The following is a 25,189-nucleotide window of genomic DNA, read 5'->3' as shown; positions in this document are numbered from 1 at the left end:
CTTTTGCCCAGGTGGTTCATTCTCTCTTGACCCTCTACCAGAGCACTGATCACATTGCATGGTAATTGGTGTTTGCATTTCTACTGACCAGGTTTGTATATGAGGGCAGAAACTGGGTCTCAGTGCTTGATACAGAGCACTCAGTCCAGAGTAAACACTAGGCACTCTTGAAAGGCATTTCTCCCCGCACAGTGGGCTTAGATTGACACTGCAACATTTCAGTGGGATTTAAATAATAGGCACGTTCTTGAATTAGTGAGGTGGGAGTGTGGGGAAATATATTAATAAATTTGTTGGCATTCCGGTTGAGAAATCAACCCCTTTAGAAGATTCTGTGCTGGGATCTCATTCCGGAGAGTAGTCATTATAGAGTAAAGCTGGAGTACCCCAGTAGATGTCACCATCTGGACTGGTGAGTAAAAACTGAGTTTCCTCTGGACTTGGGAAACCACACTTGGATGCCACCATCATGAGTTTTTGTTGTGGAGGATTATGCTGTTATTCTTAGGGGATATGTGTTAAAGCATTATGGGTGAGATGCCACGTGTGCTGGTAGCTATAGATCCGCAGAGATAGGGAGGTAGATAGGAACAGGGATAGTCAGCAAGTGTAACAAAAAGTCCACCTGAAAGGTCTCGGCGTGTTCATCATTCTGCTTGGAACTTGAGTTTCATCCATGACTTCACCAAAGCTGCCAGATCTTTGGTATTTGGCAAGCTTATTAATTTCTCTAAGCCTTAGCTTTTTCTTTAAAATCAGACAATGGTAGGGATTACGAAAAAACTCATTGCGCAGTTTAAGTGACATTAGTGTCAAGTTCCCAATCAGGGCTCAAAGGATGTCAGCCGCTGTGCTGACGACACCAGCTATCTGAGCATTAATCTCATGCCAACAGTGCCATTTCATTTTATATGGAGCTGGGGATTGAACCCATGGCTCATGCTTTCTAGTCAAGCCCTCTACCACTAAGCTATACCTAAGAACTTGGAGACCTTTAACCCTGGTATTTTAAATGTACAAATGCAAATATATTTACCAATGGATAGCTGACTCCTTATATACCAACTATAGGTGACACAAAAGCCTATATAATACAAAATAAATTTTTTTTTTTTTTTTTTTTGCTTTTCTTGATCTCTGAAGTTATAAAGTAGTTGCCAAAGTACTTGGTACTTTATACTTTGGTATAAAGTAGTTGGTCAAAATGCTGCCCCAGCAAAGGTTTTCTTAACTATTTTATTAGTTTTTCTTTTAGTTAAGGAGATGAATGAATTTTCCAACTGTTAAAAACTTTAATAGTTAGTGATTTTTTTTTTGTTACCATGTCAAGAATTTTTAGAGATCTCTTTGTGCCTGTATTCCTTACAGCTCCAGATTGCATCTGCATCTTACTTTCCAAATTGGTTTGCTGAAATATACAAGCTCATCTGCTTACACATAACAGCAGCAAGCACTCAGGACTGCCTGTGTGGCCAGTACCCTTGTGATTGACGGTTTTACCCCTCACCACCTTGGGAATGAGCACCAGGCAGGTATGCACAGGGGCATGAGGACAGGCAGCTGATCTGATTCACTTAATGTCAAACAGTTGTGATATGCACCTGGACAACCACAGCGGTTCACTTGTCCACTCTTGGCCCATCTGATGATGCACGGGCAAATAAAGGACCACATCTCTGCGTTAAGACACCCAGGAAATAAAACTTAAACGGAACATCCTTATTTATGGAACAATGGCTGAAGTGCTATCCGAATGGCAGCTTCCCAGTTTCATTAAGTCAGAAGTCTGATATTCTTCACACATCTTCGATGCCAGTGTCTTAATCTTGTCCGTCTACATGGGTCACTGTTTATCAGGGCCAGCATAAATAGTCACAAACTATGCTAAGCTGCAGCTACTTCATGGATGCTAAGTCTCATTTCGTGGTGAGCGTGCTATTGTGTTCAAGGGTGGTAATTTCGGAAATCAAGTGTTCTCTTACATGGCCAAGAGCCTTGGGGTTGTAAGGAAGCTGATGGTTATGACACATGTGCTAATTTGAAGGTAAATGTCCTTTTGAAGTGGGTTTCTTTGTGGTCTTGGATATTGTAAGTTCAAAGACACTGATGGACAGGCCTTAAAGGTTTCATTATAGGTAAGAATTATAGAGCAGATATCAAATTAAAAGCATTGCTTTCCCTGAGAGTCTTAGTGAGAAGGGATGTATGTGTGTGCCTGTTATGTTTTTTATCTGTAATATAGCTTTCATATGTATATATATATATTCTCATAAACATGGAAATTGTAGCCAGTATATTGAGAATAAAAGGGGATTAAAAAGAGGTTTTGGGAATTTTTATATATTTTTTAAAAAATGTTTGCTATTTTAGAGCGCACAGGACCAAGAAAAAGACAAAGATGCATTCCATAATGATGCATTCGATAATGATGCATTCGATAATGGCTTCCAGTATGACCACTAGAACTTTTTTTGGACAGAAAGGGTATGAATGTACTAAACCTAGCTATGTCTTAGGAGCTACACAAGTTAGAGTTTGATGGTCTCTTTGGAATTGTAGAATATCATGAGTTTAAGAGATTTTAGCACCAGCCTAGTCCAGCCACTTATCTGAGACACAGGCAAATGAGGACAGGACTGTTGTGTACAGATGACTTGAAGAACATTGGTGGGTTTTAAGCTCTTTCTCTAAGTGGAGGACTAATGCCGAAACAATAAAGCTATTAAAATCAATAGCCTCAGCTAAGCAATAGCTCAGGGCTCAAAAAACAGAAAGTCAGGACAGAAGTACCTAGCCACAGTGAAGAATCCACAATCCACTTCCTCTGCTCAAGCCCTTTAGTCCTCCTAAGTTCAAAATAGGGACTATGTAAATGGACCACCCATGAGGATCATGGCTAAGCACCACAGGAGCCTCAGGCTTGCTGATGTGAAGTGCAGAACTGTGTGTGGAACTCCCTGCCCCCCTTATACTCATTGGAAGAAAGTCTATACAATTTCCATTAGAATCCAAAAGATGTACAAAAAAAAAAAAAGGGGGTGTAAGGACTATTACTCTACCCTGAAAAAGACTTCTTTAAGTTGACCATTAGATCTTGGTTACAACACAGATAACCAATGAGAAAACTCCAGAGGCTAAAACCTGGGTCTTTTAAAAATGGGCTTATTATTTAGAGGGCTCATTTGTTGACATATGAGGGCAAACATTACAGATCTATCACACTAACACATGGAAAGTAAAGACTGTTGGAATTCTCGGTACACTCTCATTAGTTTGGGTGTTTACGGTTACCAAAGTTGAAGTCATATCAAATATCGTGCCAGGGTTCCTTCCATTAGCCTCTTTTCCCCCTTTGCATCCATGAGGGTGGTGCTGTCTCTATCTGGATCATTTGGGTCTCTGGCATCAAGCACAATGTTGTGTCCTGCACTGCAGAATATGATAAGAGCCATCCCAGAAAGAGAACATAGCATTTCTCTTTTATGAGGTTAAAAATTAATAAATTATGGTCTGTACATGTTCAGGCTAAACCTACAGCAGGTATTTGGGCTATGACCATTGTTTTGCCTTCTATCTCTTGGAAGTGTCACAGGGCTGATATTTTTCTCTCAACCTGTGTGGTCAGGAAGCTAGGTTCTGTGGCCATGGCCAGCTGACCTACTCTTGAAGGAAACTCATTTATTATAATCCCCTTGAGGAATCAGCCAAAGTATTTAAAATGTGCTTTGGTCCCTTGGCAACAAGCTACTGTGAAACTCACCCTGAGGATCAATAGCAGGCTGCTTGCCTTCCAACCCCCTCACCACCCATCCCACATTTGACTCAACTGTAGACTCTGCTTTAAGGAATCTGTGACCTTACTAGAGAAAATCCAGATTCCGAGTCCTCATAGTCAAAAATCGAGATAATACTAGCTACCCTGCCAATATCCTGTTATTATCACTACCCAATTAGATGGCAGACAGCGAGTCACTCTGAAAATTAAATAGCATATATTACGGTTCGCTTGAGCTACTTCACACACACCTACTTTAAAAGATGAGTCCTAAGATTACTTAGATTATCCACTATGTTAAAGAAAAGAGATGGTACTTCTGAAGATGGAAGCTGAGGTAATAGTTACGTTTGCTTAGGAATACATATATCATGTGCACTCCCCTTATCCACTTGACACAAAATGTAAATTATGACCATCCTCAGGTGCCCCTCGGCTCTTTACATCACAGCTTGTCCTTGATCTGCTGTGTGATGCTGGAGAAGTAACTTCACCTGCCTGGTCCTCTGCGTCCCATTTTTAATAGAGACTGGACTTTATTCTTGTCAGCTTTGGGATTTACAAAGTAGGCTGTGTTATCAACCACCCTAATATCTCTGCTTTCGATGGTACAAAACCCAAACGATCTTTTCCATTCTTGAAAGCTGAAAAACGATCTACAGTTACAGGAGATTTCTGAGGGAGGAAAAAAAAAAAAAAAAGACAACTAAGGTGCCTCAAGACAATCTTACCTCAGCCCAACAGGAGCAAGTAGGCACAGAAGCTCAATGGATGGGTTGGCCGAGCTTCCCTGGGTTAAAAAAACCATAGGAACCTAACTTGGTTGCCCTCGGATGGGTTATTTATGAGCTGAAGCCAACCCCTTCCGACCCTCCACTCACACACACACCCCCTAGCCCGGCCTCGCTAAGCCGTCCAGGGCCATCTCACGGGGTGGCTCCCGTGTCCCCCAGGGCCACGGCACCGCTGCTCCCCTGCATCAGGTTTCCCGCTCCTCCTCCGGCCACCCCGACCTCGGTCGGCCCAGGTCCCCCCCCCGGCGGCGGTGGCGGGCTCCCCGGCCACGTGCGCCGCCGGCTCCCGCTGGAACCCCGCCCGTCGTGTCCCCCGCGTGCCCTCCGCGTCCCCGGCTCGCCCTACCTGCGCAGCTGTCCCCCGGCCTCCGCGGCCCTCGCGCGCTCGCTCCGCGTCCCCAGCCGCCCGCGGCGGGCCGCGCACAGGAAGCCCGCGCTCCGAACCGGCGACCCTTTTATAACCCGCGCGTGACTCATAACCGACCAGCGCCGGCTGCAAAAGCCCCCGCCTCGGCCCCCCTCCCGCCGGTTCTTGGAACCTACGGCTCGAAAAACTTTTTTTTTTTTTTTTTTTTTCGTTTTAAAGGAAAAGTCGAAAAAAAAAAAAAAAAAAAAAAAAGTCCAGCGCCGCGAGGACCCGGTGTTTCCCCTGTCCCTTCCTCGGTGGGGAGGTCGCTGCGTGTTTTCTCTGACACGCTCCGTGTACTTTCCTGACCTGCTCCGCGGTGCTTTATTCTTAAAGGAAACGCATTCAAATGACGGCGGCCAGACTTGGCCCGGCCGGCTGGAGGGGAAGTTGCTAACTTTGGGCAGCGGGGTGGGCAGGGCACACAACTCCAGACCCAGGTGGGAGGCTTCCCCAGCTCCCCTCAGGACAGACAGGGCCACAGGGCACCCTGGTTTTGACCCCTCTTCCCTCCTGACCCTGCCAGACCCCAGACTCTCGGAATGTGCAACAGGTCTGAGAAAGTGCGTGCCTTGCTAGGTCCTGCATTTACACTTTGGGGCTCCAAATAGCAACGACTTTGATACTTTTTAATTCTGGCCTCACTAATACCTTCCTCCCGCCCCTGCTTTCTTCTTTACCCTCACCCTTCTTCACTCTACCAAAAGGAGGCATGTTCTTAGAGCAGACCACGTGATGGCTCCAGTGGAAAACAACAAAGGTCACCCTAGCAAGGTTATACTGCAGGCACGCGTGAGGAACACCTCTATTCAACTTAGTTCGACTTAGGGGAAGAAGAAACTGAAGGGGAGCAGAGGATGGAGACAGAGCTAACCTCAGCATCATGGATATTATATATATATATATATATATATTTAAAGATAAAGTGAGTCACTGCGTTCCAGCATGAATGCCCAACACTTAGACTTTCCACCCGAAGGTCAGAAGACACATTAGACTAGCATGTGAGACTCTTAGTTTCTAAACTGAATGACTGCAGAGTTGGAAATTACAGTTAACTTACAGACTGCCCAGGTTGGTTAAGGAACTTGTGAGCATTTTTAAGAACCTCTAATTTGAAGGCATAAAACTTCCCTCTTGTGTATTTCAAAGAGTGACCATGTTGGTTATCACTCATATTTATAAAGCGTTTGACATAAGTCAGGCCTTCCCCTAAAACTCCACATACGTACGTGTTTGCTCTTTTGGTCCTCAGGACGTTCTGAGAGGAAGAAAATGAGAGATTAATAAAACAGTTTACATTAGTTTGCAGAGATGGAACAAGCTGAGAATGAAGTCCAGCTCCAGCCCCGGTAGTCTAGCTGTACAGTCTAGTCTCTCTGGATCTCTGTAGCATCTGGGAGCCCAGGAAGAACCAGGCAGCAGGAAAAACTGGCCTGGGTATGCAGCAAGAAAGACTGGACCACACCCTCTGCTGGGTAGAGACACCTGTCAGGCCTGTAGGTTAGACTTAGGTGAATCCACTTTCCATCCCTCAGGTAACAAGTTCATATAACTCTGTGTAACAGGGGCAGAGTTTGTATTTCTCAGTCCCCCATCTCTCAGAGGAAAGAAGTCATCAACTGCAGTCTCACCCTTCACCTCTGTTTTAGTTCCTAATAGGACCTCTTACTTTGGCAGACAGAGAAATGGACTTCTGAGATCAATCCACTTGGATTTCACACTAGTTCTGGTTATGGAAATTGAGAGTTAATTTCCCTACATGCCTGTATCCTCATCTGTAATGAGGATAATGGGATGGTTATGAACAGAATTGTCTAATCCTAAAATGTGAACACTGAAGGCTTCCTCTTACCACCCAGAGTTACTCTGTTTGAAGGTGGGGCCAGTAAGTAGCTGGACAAGACTAAATAAAGTCTAAAAGTGGATCTCAAAAGTGACATTATAGGAGGAAAGGGCACCAGATTTATTTCTCTCTCTTTCCTGTTCCTTCCCCCTCTCTACAAAGAGGATGCCACTCGAGTGATATGGTGGTTGCTTATAAACCAGGGAGCAAGTCCTCCCCAGAAACCACATTTGCCGGACCCTGCTTGGGTTTTCTATCCTCCAAACATCAAAATTCTGTAAATCAATTTTCAGTTGCCCGGTGTATAGATATTTTATGCCAATACTAGCTGACCAAGAGAAGGATGATTATTGAACTCACCTTGATTAGTACAGAGTAACTGTTCCAATGACAGCCGAGGAATGCAATGGCCACCTCCTTGCTGGAACATGTTTATCCCATGGATCTGGTTGTGGGCATAAAATTTCCCTTTTGTCTATTTCCAAGAGTGACCATGTTGGTTCTAACTCATATCCCTATCCATGTGAAAGCCCCAGCATGTACTCCTTGAGAATGTGACTCTTATTTGGAAATAGGGTCTTAATGGTATAATTAAAATAGCATCATTGAAGTAGGGTGTACTCTGAATCCAGCACACCTGGTGTCCTTGTAAAGAGGACATGGCAGGTGCAGAAAGGCACAGGAGGATGACGGTGACGAGAAGAGATGCCGTGGGTAGCCTAGGTAGGGAGGCTTGCCTTGCACAGACTCTCCCTCCACAGCTTTGAACTTGTAGCTTGGAGAACAGGAATGCATTTGGGATGTGATTCACATCCAGCTAGTGACCCTAGCAAAGTGACCATGGCATAAATGTGTGCCCGGGGCTCATTTGGCTCTGGTTTCTCCCTTTCCTCATGACTCCTTAATGCTACCAGTAGCCTCCTGGATAAAAGTGGTGACTGTTGATATTGCCTATTATAGATCGGATGAACCTAGTATAGGCTATGGCGACCGGCCAGCTATGTATCAGTGAAGAATTCTTGCTAGAAATAGTCAAGCAAGTCCATGAAGTTCTGCAGAATTCATGATAACCATAGGGAACAATTGGAAACCAGCCTCTTGTCTCCCTTCTCAAAAAAAAAAAAAAAATGAATCTTTTAAGGTTAACCAAGTGCTGAAACTCAGGCCTGGTGATTACCAAACTCAACTTGCAACTTGGCTCTTTGGAAGGATATGAGAGGGACATTTCTCAGAGTGTATAATACATTTTAGACTGTGGGTGAAGAAACCGACCCGGGTGTCAGACTTGGCCAGTCTATTGAATGAAGCCCAAGATTTCAGCTCACTGCTAACTCGGTTGGACAATAACATGGATATTATTAATTATTCTGTGAACTTGTAGATCCTCTCTGTCCCCCAGGATGAAGCAGGCTGAATCGGCTTCCTCTGGACTCCATCAGTGGAGCAACCATAATTGATGCCTGAAGCTAAAAATGTGGCCTTCATAAGATGTTCAGACTTAATGGTGTTCATTTTATTTGTCACAAACAAAGCATCGTGTTTATTTTCCTATCATAATTTAATTTTTCTTGCTTTCGCTGTTTATAACATTTTGGATGCCCAAGTCTGAAGTCTGGAGTTTTATGTTTTTCACCCACATTTCCTTTGTAAATGGGTCACTGGTTTAGAGTAGTCTGTGACCCTCTTAGATTCTGGGGTACCTTCAGAGGATAAAGGTGTGGTCTTCTCTCCCCACCCCTGCTCTCTGTCCATCCAGTAGCTGAAGTTCACACACTAGAGAGCATTTATCTTTCAACCTTCTCTTTACCATTCACCCCTCTTTAAACAATAGTGGAGTGGAGTCAGACTTCTACCAGGAGAACAGTGCTTGCTGCAAGGGCTTAGTTGTTGCACTAAGGTCTCTTAAGATTCTTCTGTGCATACACACCTCTGCAGACAGTTTCTTTGTGAACTTTATGTTTTGGCTTTATGGGATGCAGGGTTTCTACTTTTGTTTGATGCAAGTCGTCTTTTTAAAGTCTTTTTGGGAAGCCAGGTTGTCACAGTGTTATGGAAATTTGCCTACAGTGAAGGAAGAGTGAAGCTCTGGGAGCGAGACTGAAATTCCCAGAACATTTTGGTTCATGAGCACCATGGGAAGGGAAGTGTTCTTGCCTTCGGCTCTGTCATGACCACATACAGAGCAAATTCCTCTGTGTGTGCCCCCCACCCCCCCAGCACTCAACTTATTCAGTGTCTGACCCCAGCCACACTCCTATCTCAACTGGCCTGGTCCAGTGTTCTTAGCTTCACTTGGTGAATGATGAGTCATTTGTAATAAGTTACTCTCCATGGTCTTTTTTTTTTCTTCCTCCATGAAATAGTGGGGAGACTTCTCTAACTACCAGCAATGTCTATTCTGGATTCTGTTTCTGCCTGAAGACTAGCATCCCATGGACCATGCACTAGAACCTCCTCAGAACTCAGATGTTGCTCACTCTCTCTCTCTTTCTTCCTGTTCTAATAATGCCACTAGTTCTATTGGATAAGGACACCACCTTTATGACTTTATTAACTACATCCTAAAAGTCTTATATATAAATATATTTACATTGTGCTTAGGGCTTCGATATAGGAATTTAGGAAGAACTTAGACCTTAGCATTTTGTGCCCTCCCCAAACTGCATGTCCTTTTCTCATGGGATATAGCATGCCCGACAGTCTCCAGGGTCTTAGCTCACTCCAGCATCAACTTTACAGTGCCTCCTCTTGTCTGAATACCTTCTAAACCACGTACAGAAGAGACTACAGGAATTATTCACCCTGAAGTAATTTTCCTCTCTGACTGTGAGCTCCTGAAATCAGACAAGTTATTTGATGTTAAAATATAATAGTGGGATAGGACAAATATTCTTATTCAAAACTGAAAAGAAAATAGGGAAGAAAGAGGAGGTGGCCTGTTGCCAGGTGTTCAAAAGCTGGCAAGTCATGTTTCAGTTGATTGTAACGCTTGAGAATATTCTTCTTCGGTTCAGTGCTCTGCCTTCCTGACCTACTGGGTGGCAGAGCACCGGATTGTCTCCAGGAGGAGATCCTGCCCTAATGCTTTCGTGGCAGGTCAGCTGCCTTGTGAAATCAAGGCAATGGTCCTGATAACCTTTGAATTACCATTTAAACCATTTTTTTTTCCTTCTTGAAGAATGGGATATGTTTATAGATAGAACGCTCAGTTGTCTTATCAGGGCCAAGGAGTTGGATGGCCTTCCTTTATTCCATCTTTCCTCTGTCCATTTCAATTTAAAACTGAAAATGTTTTACTTATCTAATTGAACAGGCCGCTTGCTGAGCTGCAGTCCAGCAACACCATAGTGTCCTCTTCTTATTTATTTATTTATTTATTTATTTTTTTTGGTTTTTCGAGACAGGGTTTCTCTGTGTAGCTTTGCGCCTTTCCTGGGACTCACTTGGTAGCCCAGGCTGGCCTCGAACTCACAGAGATCCGCCTGGCTCTGCCTCCCGAGTGCTGGGATTAAAGGCGTGCGCCACCACCGCCCGGCCCTCTTCTTATTTTTAAACAGGCTGGCCGTTTTTCAAGTCTTACTGTTCCTTTTGGCTGATGGCTCCTTCAGTCTTGTGTCCCGCTTTACTGTAATCCAGCCACTCCTTCAACACCCAGCTTAGATAAACCCTCAGCTGAACAGCCAATTCCATCACTTTCAAGCTCTGTTTTTTGTGGCTGTTTGTTTTGTTCCGTAAGACTCTATACCATAGGCACACTTGAGGCAAGTTCTTTGGCACTTGGTAACAGGGGTGGGTTTTCCTCCTGAACACAGCTTAATTCTTATTTCTCTCTGAGACCTTACTTTAATAGCCTTTAGCGGGTGTATTTATACCAACAGTTTCTTCACCAGCGAGATGCAGTCTTTCTCTATGGCTCTTGTTCTCTCCATTTTATACGTCACTAGAATCACCTTTAGCCCCCATGTTTCCAGCATGTGTGTTGAAAATGATTCAGGCTCTGTATGGAACCCAGTTCTAAAACCTCCTTCTGTGTTTAACACTTTGCTGTAGACACACTCCATTTCTTAACACTAAGGTCATTATTACTCTGCTGAGGTTACTCTCACAAACTACCAGAGGCAAAGTAGCTAAACTGACAGAATGTTATTTCTCACAATTCTAGACCTAGGAAGTCTAATCTCAACTGTGAGACCTATTAGATGACTTTTAGGGTCTAATCTCAACTGTGAGACCTATTAGGGTGCTCTTTTCCTGGCTTGCAGAGGGCCACCTTCTTACTGTGGCCGAACGGCTCTCCTTGCCGTGTGCATGTAGAAAGAGATTTCTTTCTGCCTCTTCATACCAGGGCACTTGTTTATTGGATTTAAATACCACCCTTATGACTGTATTTAACCTTTAATTATACCTCAGAGCCTTATCTCCAAATAAAATCAAGGACATAGTTCAATCTATCATACTCACTGTGGTAAGGATGTTAGGTTTTCTCCTTTTCTTTATGTAAATAATTCGTCTTTCCAAAATCATTGGACTTTCTTCTGCATCTTCAGACTTTTATTTTTTTCTAAAGAATACTTTTCCACTGTTAATTCTATTGCATGCCACCAAGAATGATCCCAGGGGGTTTAGAGTGTGGGGAAAAACAGATTCTAAGGAATAGCGTGAAAAGTGGTAGTAACCAAGAAGTCAGAGCTAGTCTTGAGCCACACGGCTATCGTTGTCACAGACAAAGTGGGTTAACATTGCTATAACTTAATATAGACTTAATATAATATAGACTTAACATTGCTATAACTAACAGAAAACATACACATCTAAATGTGTTCCAGGCTCAGTTATCTCTGATGTAACAAAATGGTTTCTGTTACAAGATAACCATACATGGTGGACCTCATTTCACTATAATTTCAAAGAAGCCAGAAAAGGACTGTGTGGTTCTTCCTTTGTAGAAGTGGCTTATGTCATTCACATCTTTAAGTCTCTATTCTGTTCTCTATCCTGCATTGCAAACACAGCATTTTGTTGGCATTCTATATAGTCGTTCTTCTAAAAAGTTATCTGATTTTTTCCAGTCTTCAAAGCCAAGCTTTCTGTTCAACCTTCCATGGCACTAATTGTCCTATCATTATTATTGTTGTTGCTTTATTTTCATGGTTCTGGGGACTGAATCCAGGCTCTTGCACATGCTACGAAAGTGCTCTACCACTGAGTTATATATTCCCCTCCATATTTTTCTATTATTAAGCTTTGTACTTAATACTTTCCTTGATTTCATCATGTAGCTGCACTATTAATATTTGGTTGTTAATAAATGTTTCTAGGAAACAGAAGATCAACAAAAGAGCAATAAGCACATCTGTTCAAAGATGTAGCAGGAATTACTCACACCTGGAACCTCAGCACTTGAGAGGATGAGGCAGGAGGACTGCCATACATTTGAGGCCAGTCAAGGCTGTAGAACAAGACCATGTCTCAAAAACATTAGAATAAAAACCAAAACCAAGCTTTCCTGAACAGAGATGCAATTTTGATATAATAGATTAAAGATCTGTAAATGTAGATAAAATATTTAATATCTACTAGAATGTTTAGTATGTTTTGATATGAACCCCTTCCTTAAAGAATATTGTAAACTGATTCTCAAGTTGGCAGTTAGCATAACTCTTACTTTATGAGATCAGACTTACTCCTCTCCAACCTTGGCCACCTGAATAATTGGTTCCACCATCTATTTCATTAAACACCCCTGATTTCTTGCTTTCTCTTACTGCACATGTCCAATTCATTGAGAATTCTATAGAGTCCACCTTAAAACCATATCCCAACACCATCTACTTCTGCCCACATCTATTTTGCTGCCATAGTAAAGCCACTAATCCTCTTGAGTGGACTGCCTCCCCACCCCCATTTTTTTTTTTTTTTTTTTTGAGAATGAGTCTTACCATTTAACTCTTGCTAGCTTGGAACTCACTGTGTAGACCAGTCTGGCCTTGAACTCATAGAGTTTTGCCTGCCTCTTCCTTTGAAGTCTTGGAATTAAAGACATATCCCACTATTTCCAGCCCAGAGTAACCCTTCAAAAGTTGAAATCAGCTGTTATGTCCTTACACAGAGTCTGCAATAGTTTTCCATTGTAGTCAGAATAAATTCCAAATTCCTAATCTGTTTTGTGGAGTTCTGTAGCATCTGGCCCTACTTACTCCTCAGATCTCATTTATTCATATTCCATACCCTTCATTCTTAATATATCTCAGTGACAACAGCCTTAATTTTTATTCCTACAGATTAACAGTCCTCCCCCATTTACACTACACTATGATGGCTGCTGTGATCCTTCTTGAGTTTAGTTTCTCTAACCACTAAGAGAGAATTTTCTAGAAAAATATCTAAAAGCATGTGACATATGTTTTTGCTATTCTTTTTTTTTTTTTTTTTTTTTTTTTTTTTGCTATTCTTGATCTTCTAGAAGGATGAATTGCCCTGCTCCTGGTCAAAAGGAATCACTCTGAATAGTTGGCTGAACTGGACAAAAAATTCACATAGCCTCTCTCAAAAGGCAGCAAGCAATTCATCGTACCTTTATAATGAATTTGTCTTCTTTGTGAGGACATGGTGACCCAAAGCAGTGCAAAAATAATGAGAGCAGTGTGAGGAATGTAGCTTGATAGAGACTGGAATCTTGTCCTTCCACATATTCCTTTCTCAAAGCAGAATGGGTAAACACCCATGGTGCTTATATGCAGCTGCAAGGTCAGTGCTTTTTCAAATGCTGGCCTACCTTTCATATATTGCACACTGAGGACTGTATACAAAGCCCTATAGGCTATGTAGCTTGATATAGAAATTACCCCTCTGTTTATAAATGATAGTTTTTACAGTGTGAACCTGCCCTAGAAGTTGGTGTCTAAAACGTTCAGTTTCCTGAATACATTTTCTGGGGGTAGTGGCAAGATAATATATCTAGTACTACTCTTTCTTAATGCCAATTAAGACGTTCAGGTTAAACTACAGTGTTCCTGATTATACTGGACAAGTTCCCATGGTAGTGATGGGAGAGGGACTGCTGGTGCATTTGTGCTCACATGAAGGTTGACTTTCCTTTCTGGTTGGAATGATCTTTGGTGATCTCCACACTGTACACCAACATCATACTAATAGAATATTAACAGAAGTCAATAGCACAAAAAAGGCCAAGCTAAGGTCAAGTCTTAGCAGATGGCCAAATGGGGAGACATGTCTTATTTCAAGGTGATGTTGCATTGTGATGACAACTTTGAAGCGTTAGGCGCGCGCGCGCGTGTGTGTGTGTGTGTGTGTGTGTGTGTGTGTGCATGTGTGTGTGTGTGTGTGTGCGCATATACACACAGAAATATATTTAGGGCCAGGGAAGCAAGGTAGGCTAACTGCAGATCTTCACCTCTCTCTCTTCTTCTCCAAATCCATTCTCCCAGGGTTATCCACCCTCTTCTCCTTAGACCACCTGCTACAGCCTCCTCTCCTTCTCACCTTCTCCAGGGGATCACATAGATCTTCTCCTCCAAATTTCCTTCCCCCTACTCATCACTTTATCCCAGTTCCCAACTTCAGCAGGCATTCCCTGGAAACATAAGCCAGCAGAACAGGTAACCCAACCACCGATCTTCACTGTTCTCTCCTCTCTGTCTACCCATCCCCCCAGTCTCACCCCCAACTCTGTAGCAGACCACTTGTTGCAATCTCCCCTTCCCCTCCATCCCTTTTTCCAGAGGATCACACAGATCTTTTCCAACATCGCTCCCCACTCATCCTGGTATCTCAGCCCCCCCCACCCCAGAAGGTGTTCCCTGGGAATTGAGCACACAAGGAAGCAAACAAAGTGGGTAGGTGAGCATCAGATCACACTTTCCTTCCTCCCCATCATATCAAATCCCCCAGTTATATTCCCAGCTCTATAGTAGACTCCTTGCTGTGGCCTCTCTTCACTCTCTGCTCCCACCCGCAGGGGACTAAATAGATCCTGGTGGAACACCCAGCTTTCCTCTCTTCTGTAGACTCCCTCAGCACTCGCCTTCCTAGCCCATCCCTAAGTGTCAGCCCCCAATATCTAGAAATACCTTTTACCTGGAACTTCCAGTAGCCACAACTGGCAGGATCCCAGAATTCCTACCAGGCCACACACAGCCACCACACCCTGCTAAGAACCAGAGAGGGCAACAGAAACCAAGGAACAGAGCACACATGCAACAATCTCAAGAATGGATATCAGCACACGGAATTATAATTTCCCAAAGCCAGATGCCTCTGAACCAGCATAAGAACACAATAACAGCCAGGACAATATGTCTCCACTGGAGCCCAGCAACCCTACCACAGTAGGCCCTGAGTCTTGCAGCATAGCTAAGACACAAGACAAAGACCTTAAAATAGCCTTTATGTGTATGATAGAGGTCCTTAAAATACCTTAAAGAAATCTATGAAAACACAAACCAACAGCAGAAGGAAATGGGCTGTGGGATGTCTTTCTGTACGCTGTGAATATGTGTTGCTCTCATTGGTTGATAAATAAAGCTGTATGGCCAATGGGGAGGCAGAGTAAGGTTAGGCGGTACATTCAAACTGAAGACAGAGACAAAGAAGGATGAAGTGAGGAGAGACACCAGCCTGCCGTCCAAGGAGCAACAAGATGCCAGTAGACTGGTAACACTACAGCCATGTAGCAAGATATAGATGAATAGAAATTGGTTAATTTAAGATGAAAGAGCTGTCTAGTAAGAAGCCTGAGCAATAGGCCATAAAATTTGTAATTAATTAGGTCTCTGAGTGTTTACTTGGGACTGAGTGGCTGCAGGACACAGGAAAACTTCCGTCTATAGAAATATTTCAAGATCTGAAAGTAAAAATGGAATCAACAAAGAAAACCCAAAACAGAGAAAAATCTGGAAATGAAAATTTAGCAACTCAAACAGGATCCTCAGGCTCAAGGCTCACCAACAGAATACAAGAGATGGAAGAGAGACTCTTGGGTACATGATAGAAGAAATAGATACTTTTGTCAAAGAAAATGTTAATTCTAAAAGAACCTTGGTATGAAATACACAGGAAATCTTGGACACTATGAAAAGAGCAAATCTACAAATAATAGGAATAGAGGAAGGAGAAGAAACCCAAAGGCACACAAAATATTTTCAACAAAATCATAGAAGAGAAGTTCCCTAACCTAAAGAAGATTATACTTACTAAGTCAAAAGAAAAATAGAACACCAGATAGACTGGACAAAAAGAAATTCCCCCCTTCTCATAATAATTAAAACACAAAATGTACAGAAAAAAATACTAAAAGCTGCAAAGGAAAAAGACCAAATAATTTACAAAGGCAGACCTATTAGAAAAACATCTGACTTCTCAATGGAGACTCTAAAAGCTTAGGTCTCAATAGATGTTCTAGAAACTCCAAGAAACAAGAGATGCCAACTCAGACTACTATACCCCGCAAAACTCTCAAGCACAATAAGTGGAGATAATAGGACATTCCATGATAAAACCAAATTCAAGTAATATCTATCTACAAATCCAGCCCTATAGAAAGAGCAAGAAGAAAAACTTTAACCTTAAGAGGTTAATCACATCCAAGGAATGAATAATCCCAAACCAGCAAATCAAAAGAGAGGAAATACACACACACACACACACACACACACACACACACACACACACACACACACACACACATATCACAGCAACAAAATAACAGGAATCAACAAAGATTGCTCATGCTTATTGATCTCTCTCAACATCAATGGTCTCAATTTCCAAATAAAAAGATACAGACTAACAGAATGATTGTGAAAACAGGATCTATCCTTCTGCTGTATCTAAGAAACACACCTTAACACCAAGGATAGACATTACTTCTGGGTAAAAGGATAGAAAAAGATATTCTAAGCAAGTGGACCTAAGAGAAAGCTGGTGTAGCCATATTAGTATCTGACAAAATAGACTTCAAACCAAAACTAATCAGAGGAGATAGGGAAGGACACTACATATTTATCACAAGGAAAATCCACCAAGCAATTCTTTTTTTTAAATTTTTTATTTTTTTTTGAGACAGGGTTTCTCTGTGTAGCTTTGGAGCCTTTCCTGGAACTCACTCTGTAGTCTAGGCTGGCCTTGAACTCACAGAGATCCACCTGCCTCTGCCTCCCCAGTGCTGGGATTAAAGGCGTGTGCCACCACCGCCCGGCTCCACCAAGCAATTCTTAATGTCTATTAATGTCTATGTGCCAAACACAAGAGCACCCACAGCTTAAATCACATATTGACCCTCACACACTGGTAGTGGGACACTTCATTATACAACTGCTGGCAATAGACTAGTTATTTGGACAAAATCTAAACAGAGAAATGCTGGAGCTAACCGACTTAATGAATAAAATGGACCTAATAGATATTTACAGAATATTTCATCCAAACACAAAAGAATATATCTTCTCTCAGAACCTCAGGGAACCTCTTCCAAAACTTAGACACAAAGCCAGTCTCAACAAATATAGGAAAATTAAAATAATACCCTACATCCTATCTGACCACCACAGATTAAAGCTGGATATCAACAGCAGAAACAACAGTATTGTAGATACTGAATAACTCAGTAATGAATGAAAAATGGGTCAAGACAGAAATTATGAAAGAAACCAAAGACTTTCTAGAATTGAGTGAATACACAAAATACCCAAACTTATAGATACAATGAAGATAGTTCTAAGAGGTAAGTCATAGCACTAAGTGCCTACGTTAAAGAAAGTGGAGAGGTCTCATATAACTTAACAGCAACTCTAAAAGCTCTAGGGAAAAAAAAACAAAAGAAGGAGGAGGAGGAGAAGAGGAAGAAAAAGAAGAGTAAGGAGAGGGAGAAGGAGAAGGAAGAAGAAGGAGAAGGAAGAAGAAGAAGAAGAAGAAGAAGAAGAAGAAGAAGAAGAAGAAGAAGAAGAAGAAGAAGAAGAAGAAGAAGAAGAAGAAGAAGAAGAAGAAGAAGAAGAAGAGGACGAGGAGGACGAGGAGGACGAGGAGGACGAGGAGGACGAGGAGGAGAAGAAGCAGCTTTATTTGTAATAGCGAGAAACTGGAAACAACCTAATGTCCCTCAGCCGAGGAATGGATAAAGAAAATATGGTACACTTACAAAATGGAGTTTTACTCAGCTGTTAAAAAACAAGGACATCAGAAAATTTGAAGGCAAATTGATGGAACTAGAAAAAAAAATCATCCTAAGTGAGGTAATCCAGACTGAGAAAGGCAAACATGGTATGTACTCACTCATAAGTGGATATTAGCTGTAAAATAAAGGATAATTATCTTACAAAAAATAAAAATAAAAAATCCCCCAAATTAAAAAAAAATCCCAAACCCAAACAAACAAAAGATCACATACCAGGGAGACCATAGGCTGAGGGGAACTGAATACCGTTGTTTATAAAATTGACAGCATCAAACTGCCTTCTAAATATTTGTATTTATATCCATAGACATATATCAAAGACATATACCACTCTCAGCCTCAATTGGAGAAGTCTCTAAATGCAGACTCACGGCTGCTCAAGGTGCTGACAGTAAGTTGTGAATGAACAGTCAGCTCTAAACAAGACATTTATTCTCTCCTCTCTAAGACTCGAGAGACACTGAGGAAAAGGGGCCCGGAAGAATGTAAGAGCCAGGAGAGAGGGAGAAGGGCTACAGAATATATTCTCTTGAGCAAGACACAGCCATTGCAGTCACAACTCATTGCAGCTATGGATGCCTGCACTGGGCCCATTAACAGCCATGGATGGAGCAGGGACTAGGGATCCCTACCCTATACTGCTGGACTGTTCACTACTGATAGAGTCAGGGAGAGGGAACCATTGTCTTCCATTGTGTACCCTCTGATGACCTCATCAGTACTGGATAAATAATTTGGCAAGGAATTACTGCTGTCATAATAATGAATCTTCATACCCTGTACATGAAGACTATCACGACCACAAATGTATGGAGATTTGTTATTGTAATAATTCCTTGACAAGATATTTATCCTATGCTATACTTCAATTAAAGTATTAAACATTTGAGGGGCAGGAAGAGTTGACAAAACAATTCTATAAAACTAATACTTTATAAGGTTAAAATAATTAAAACAGCATTTTCTTGAGAAGGAAAATTAAAGAGTTTGAAAATGATAAATGCAAAGTCAGGGATAAGTTTTCTCTGGGATGGAGGAAGATCTGTAGCTGTTGTCTGTGTACCCATTCTTGTGCTCTGTTGTTTAATAATTAGCACATGCCAAGCAAGCATATATGCCTATTCCAATAATTATAACTGACCAAGAATTACAATGAGTCCAATTTAATGTACCCAGGTCCCTTATGAGAAAGCAGTGAATGAGAGTGGGTAAGTGGGAAATTTAAATAGAAGAATCAAGTGGGTGTGTAAGGGGTGGTTGGGACATGTTTAGGAACTGAGTTGGTGACTTGGGCTGGTGAGAGGTGCTTTGCCACCAAGATTTATTATCTGAGTTCCATCTCTGGGACCCACGTGGTTAAAGGAAAGAACTATCTTGCAAGTATTCCTCTGGCCTCCACACAGCCACTGGGGCTTGCATTGAATGTTCACATGCATTAAATAAATGAATAAATATATAAATAAACATATTTTTAAATAAGAGCTTGTTTCTTTGCAGTAAGGCACAGGATAAAATTAAAATCAAAAATACTCACAGAAACAATAGGAAGTCCAGAAATTGGTGTATATTAATTATGAATGACATGGCAAAAATAATTTAGTGAATAGCTTTCACCTGGTTCTCCAGAAATTTTATTATTTTCATTTCTATTTAATTAAAAATTTTTAAATTAAATATTTCACTAAGAGATTATTTTGAGACAATTGCTTAAAATTTTAGCTTTGTCCTGTCCTTCTACAACTAAAATAAATAATTCTAGGTTAATTTCACTTGATTTGAAAAAAGAAAACATGGAAATATTAAAAATGACACAAATCAATATTTATATAGGAATAAAAGAATGTAAAGGATTTTCTTAGTGTCAAGGAATACAGATGTGTTTCTGGTGGCCATTTTTGTTCTGTGCCAGTAATTTACTCTGCCTTCATATCTATCATATTTCCTGTACCTTAAATATCCACCCATTAAGTCTTTCCTAATAAGGTTAAGGTCCTCAAATTGTTTCATTAAACCTGCAGTCTCTTGGGTTCATTCTTTCTTTCTTTCTTTTTTTTAAAGAATCCATAGTTGATTTTCTTTTGACTGATGTTCTACATAACTGGATGCCCAGGTGGGAGGTGGGGAACTTTCATTCTTTGAGGCACATTTTCCTGTTTTCTATGAGCTGTTTCTTCCCCTCTCTCCTTTTCTCTTTCTCTCTTACATTGTCCCTTTTTCTGTGGCTCCCATGCTTTCTGGTTGTGCTTAGGAATTGGATCTTCTCTGGTAGAATGTGGCCAGATTCTTGCTTCAGTGTCCATCCTTGACATATTTAACTTCTCCTGTGTTCCATGATTTTGGTACAAGGTATTTTAAGACCCATTCACTTTGTTGGTGCTACCTTTGTTTAGCACCAAAAGATAGAAGATGGCAGCTAGGAGGCAGCTCAATTTATTAGAATATTTGCAGTCTGAAGTCTCTTCTAAACTGTAAACTAATATCCAGTCTACCCAACTGGAGCTTTGCTTCTCTCTTACCCTATCCTACCCTACCTTACCCTATCCTACCCTATCTTACCTTATCATACCCTACCCTACCCTACCCTACCCTACCCTACCCTACCCTACCCTACCCTACTCTACCCTACCCTACCCTACCCTACCTTATCCTATCCTATCCTATCCTATTTTATCCCATTCTGAGGGAAAATAAGTTAGCACTGGCTCAGTTAGAATGCACAGCTCTGGGTCTTGTCAGATGGTAGTTTTCATCACCTCCTCTTTAGAAATCACTCATGGCATTCCTGAGTCAGAAGAGGAGAAAGACAATATAGTCATCACTTTTTCATTCAGATGTGAAATGAGGTAGGCATAATGTCTTCTCTTCAACCCCCTCCTCTCAGTGTTGGCCTGACCCAAGCTTCTAAGAACACAAGTAAAGCAAAAAGTGGAGGAAGGGAAGAATCTTCCTTTCGTTGCCTGACTCCTTGAGTTGGAACACTGGTCATATCTTGCTTTGAGACTGAAATTTACACCACCCTTTTCTCTAATTCTTCCAACTTTGACTAGAACTTATACAATCAGTTCTGGTTCTTAAGCCTCCAGCCTCAGACAAAACTACATTGTTAGCTGTCCTAGATCATAGACTCGCCAATCATGTGAACCAATTTCTGCTATCTCTGCCGCCGTGGCTTTCTTTGTCTGTCTCCATCTCTCCCACTTCCTCCCCAATGTAGCATGCTCATATTTACATATGCCTACAATATGAATACTTTTCAATTTGTTTGTAGCTGATACTGAAAACAGAGATGTAGTTCAGCAGTAGAGCACTTTCGGCACAAGGCCCTGAGTTCTGTCTCTAGGACCGCAAAAGAGGAAAAGAAAAAAAAGAAGAAAATATGGATTAGAAAATGTCTTGATTGTCCTGCCAGAAAAAAAATGTTTATTAGTAGCACCCTCTTAACTTTGACTACAAAGGAGTAGCTTCAAACCTTAATTTTGGTTACACAGCGATAAAAATTAGAATGCAAGGATGAGTTGTTGAAACTGTTGAGTTTGTGTTGGTCTTTAATTTTTTATGTCGTAGAAGTTTTCTTGGAACATGTACTTTCTGTCAGGCACATTATTAGATGCAGTGGAGTTTATAATGAGCAAGGAATATATTGTCCCTGACTTTTTGATGGAGTTGTGACAGTAGTCAAGTAGAGCAAGTTTGGTTGAATTAGACCAGCAAAGGTGAATTTGTATTGCTGGGAGTAAAGCTGGGCTGTGCTAGCCTTCCAACTGGCCCCTGCCAAACAAATGTTGTGAAGTAGATGAGTGGAATTAACTGGGAAACTGAATTTAGTCAGTAGCCAAGAAGGCTTTGTGGTGATATTTTATTTGTACCAAAATGTGTTATTTGATTTGTATGTTAATAAATAAAGTTTGCCTCGAGATCAGAGGTCATAGCGAGCCATAAGCAGAAGTCAGGTGGTGGTAGCTCACACCCTTAATCAAATCACATGGCAGGCAGAGTCTCTGTGTAGTCAAGGACACAGCCAAGCTGTGACCCGAACCTTTAAAACCAGTACCAACCATAGAGACCTGGAGGTCTGTATGGACAGGCAGTAACGAGGAAGTGATGTGGCTGGGTTTACAGCCAATGAGAAGGCAGAACAGGAAGGCAATAAAAGTGCAGGTTAGACAGGAAGATGCTCTCTTGGAAAGCTACGGCGAGGTGGTAAGATAAGGTTAGTGGGTGGTTATTCGCTATTTCTCTGATCTCTTTGGCTATTTCCCCATATTTGGCTCTGTGTTTCTTATTTAATAAGGCTGTTTAGAAGTTTGTCTACAAGGCTTCTGTAAGGAACACTGTGAGATAAAGAGTGAGTAAGGGCTATCCAGGGGACAAGGGGACCCAGAAGTGATTTAGGAGATAAAGAGTATGAGTTGGTGGGTGACTGGTAAATGTTTGACATAAAGGTAGAATAATAGTTTGAATGAGAATGATCCCATAGGCTCATGTATTTGAATGTTTGGTCCCCAGTTGGTTGAACTGTTTGGGAAAGATTATGAAGTGTTGGAGGAGGTGTGTCACGGTAGGTGGGCTTTGAGGTTTCTAAAAGCCATAACATTCCCAGTTAATATCCAGCTAAACAGCATCCTAATTAACCTGATTCCTATTGGCATGTGATATAATGTGACCTAGAACATTGGTAGTTCCAAGGAATAGGAACAAGGGCATCATCAGAGACCATCTGTACACCGCATGATCCCTAGGAATCTGTTTCCTGTTTTTCGTTATTGGGTGATGTGGGACTTTGATTTCTTGTTTTGTAGCTGATATAGAGCTGGTGTCTTGTCTGAGACATCCTGCTCATCTTTGCTTCCATCTCTGCTTCACCTCGTAGATGCCTTTCTCCACCAGCCAGGCTGAGTTTCAGGTGACATTTTCTGACATGCATTCTCTGTGGCCTATTATTAACTGTAATTTTCAATTCTAGGCACGGCTCACTTTGTCTCTAACCCATTGACTTCTTCCTGATGTTGGAGGTTACATGGGTAAAACGTAGAATTTGTGTCAGTGAGTGACTGTCACAGAACCCTTTATGTTTCAGCAGTGAGGGCAGACATCACTGTCTGCTTGGTGCTCTGTAGTATTAGCGCCTCTCTTCCGAACTTCAAGACTGGCTCACGCGTCACTTTATTTTTCAATTAGCTTCAGCAGAGGCAGTTACAGATTTAGAAGATGCTCATTATTATGTCATGTTTTAAGTGAGAAAAGGGTTTAGAATCAAAGATGCTACATTGATTTTCTTCTACAGGAAAGTTAGCATAGAAAAATAATCTTAAAGAAAAAAGAAACGGCAGGCAAACCATTAACCACGTGGGAATGGTGAATAGCCTTTCCACTTACACTTGCATCCGTGACAAGTGCACCAAACATCTGCAAAAAAATCACCAAACTTACGGGCTACACTGCTAAGAGAGTCTCAAAGGCAAAAGAGATATTTTGTTAACATAAGTAAAATGTTTTATTTAACTCTATTAGAAGTCTTGGATTTGCGGTACACGAGAAAAATGGCCCAATAGCACTGTGAGGAGGCCAGCTTTCTAAGATGGCAACATAAGCAATTTAGATGTATTCTGTTTAATGATAGCTATTACTCATTTCCTTAGCACTTCTCTCAGTAATGAAATATTGGTGCTCATTCCTATGTTAAGTTAAAAATTCAAATTCTTGCAGATTAAAATTAAATAGCTAGAAGTGTTCAAAATGTTTATTTCCTCTTAGTAAATAATCCACTTTCAAAGTTCTTTAAAATGTGAAATATTTCAGTGAAAAGTAGGGAGTGATAAAAGGAATAAAATAACATGTTTTCTCAGTTTTGGAAAAAAAATCTCTATTTTTAGAAAATTTCTTTTGTTTTTATGCAATCATGAATGTGGGAAATCAGAGGACTTTCAGAAATCAGTTCTTTCTTCCAGTGTGTGAGCCAGGGATCAAATTCAGACCACCACGTTTGCATAGCAAGCATTTCCCCCACTAAGCCATCTCTCCAGCCCCCCAAATTTCTATTTTTCACTTGTCATATTATCTGTAGAAACAATGTGTACATCTTATTAAGTATTAATTAAAAAAAAAAACAGACCAGGCTTATTTCTTTGAAATTTGATCTGAAATATAAGAAATACCAGTGTTCCCTATACTAACGTAGTGGCAAGATCGACTCAAATTGCTGGTATTTAAGAAGGAATACAAGCAGTGCCCTGAGGGGAATTTTTGTTTCACACTGTGTCACAGTAACGAGAAGAATCTTGATCACATTTCCTGTAATGTCCCAAGATTGAATGTGACATATTTAACTTTAGAGACAATGCAGGCTGAGAATAAGAAACCAACGTGTTTTCTGTGCTAAGGAATGGGAGGGCTGATTTGGACTTTGAGACATGCTTCAGAGAACAATGTGGGTGGGGAGTTTTTTTTCTACAAAGAGTTATCCACTTACAATGTGCTCAGAATTTTTTTTTTTTTTAACCAGGACTGTCCCTTGATTTTAGTAACACATGGGATTTCACACTTTCTCTGAGCAATTCAGAGCTTCTATTCAGAATCTCTGACTGCCTTAGCCTGAACTGTATCATGCCATAAATTGAAGCCTTTATGGGCACAACTACAAAACAACTCTTAAAAGTACAGGAAAGAACGTTGCTTTGGTAATAAACCCCTTTGGCAAGATTTGTAGTACTCATGGGAGGAAAAGACTTCCTAAGTAAATAAACAAGACCCCCATAGGGTACCTGTCTTTGAATTTTTGGGAACGTGCATTAAAGCCTTTTATACTAGAAGATGAATAACTAGCGACTGGAATTAACTAACCGAGGACTGGCCAGATGTCTCAGTAGGTAAAGGCGCATGCCACATACGCCTGGTAACCCAAGTTTGATCCCTGCCACCCACATAAATGTGAAAGGAGACAACTATTTCTACTAAGTTGTCTTATGACTGCCACACATGTGCTGTGGTGTGCGTCCCCCTCCATCATGCACTCTTTTGTACACAACAAATAAAGAAAAAATGAAAAAGAAATTAACTAATTGAAATGACTTTTCCTTAGGTAATCTAAAAGTGAAACATGGAAACCATATTCACTTTAGTGAGTATTCAGAAAGCAGCAGCGTAGAAGACAACAGCCGTGGAAGGAAGAACTGGAGAG

At 41.3% G+C, this 25,189-nt stretch overlaps 1 protein-coding gene across 4 annotated transcripts in view; it reads left to right on the top strand.

The window, feature by feature from the left end:
* Positions 1 to 25,189, top strand: part of Mrpl39 (mitochondrial ribosomal protein L39) — a 105,010-nt gene that overhangs the window by 54,832 nt on the left and 24,989 nt on the right. The window contains exon 14 of one of the 4 annotated variants that reach the window (XM_052741052.1): positions 1,369 to 2,322. The exons of 2 other annotated variants lie outside the window; for them this stretch is intronic. In XM_052741052.1, coding sequence (XP_052597012.1) covers positions 1,369 to 1,491 — 123 coding nt within the window. In that variant the 3' untranslated portion in view covers positions 1,492 to 2,322. Of the gene's footprint in view, positions 1 to 1,368; positions 2,323 to 25,189 lie in introns of those variants that run through there. One more of the 4 variants, XM_052741058.1, reaches the window with a different exon arrangement.

This window comes from Peromyscus californicus, unplaced genomic scaffold (genome assembly GCF_007827085.1).
Source record: "Peromyscus californicus insignis strain IS unplaced genomic scaffold, ASM782708v3 Scaffold_16__1_contigs__length_79575227, whole genome shotgun sequence".
NCBI lineage: Eukaryota > Metazoa > Chordata > Mammalia > Rodentia > Cricetidae > Peromyscus > Peromyscus californicus.
Note: the sequence above shows the minus strand (reverse complement) of the source record. Positions and strands in the feature narration are given on the sequence as shown.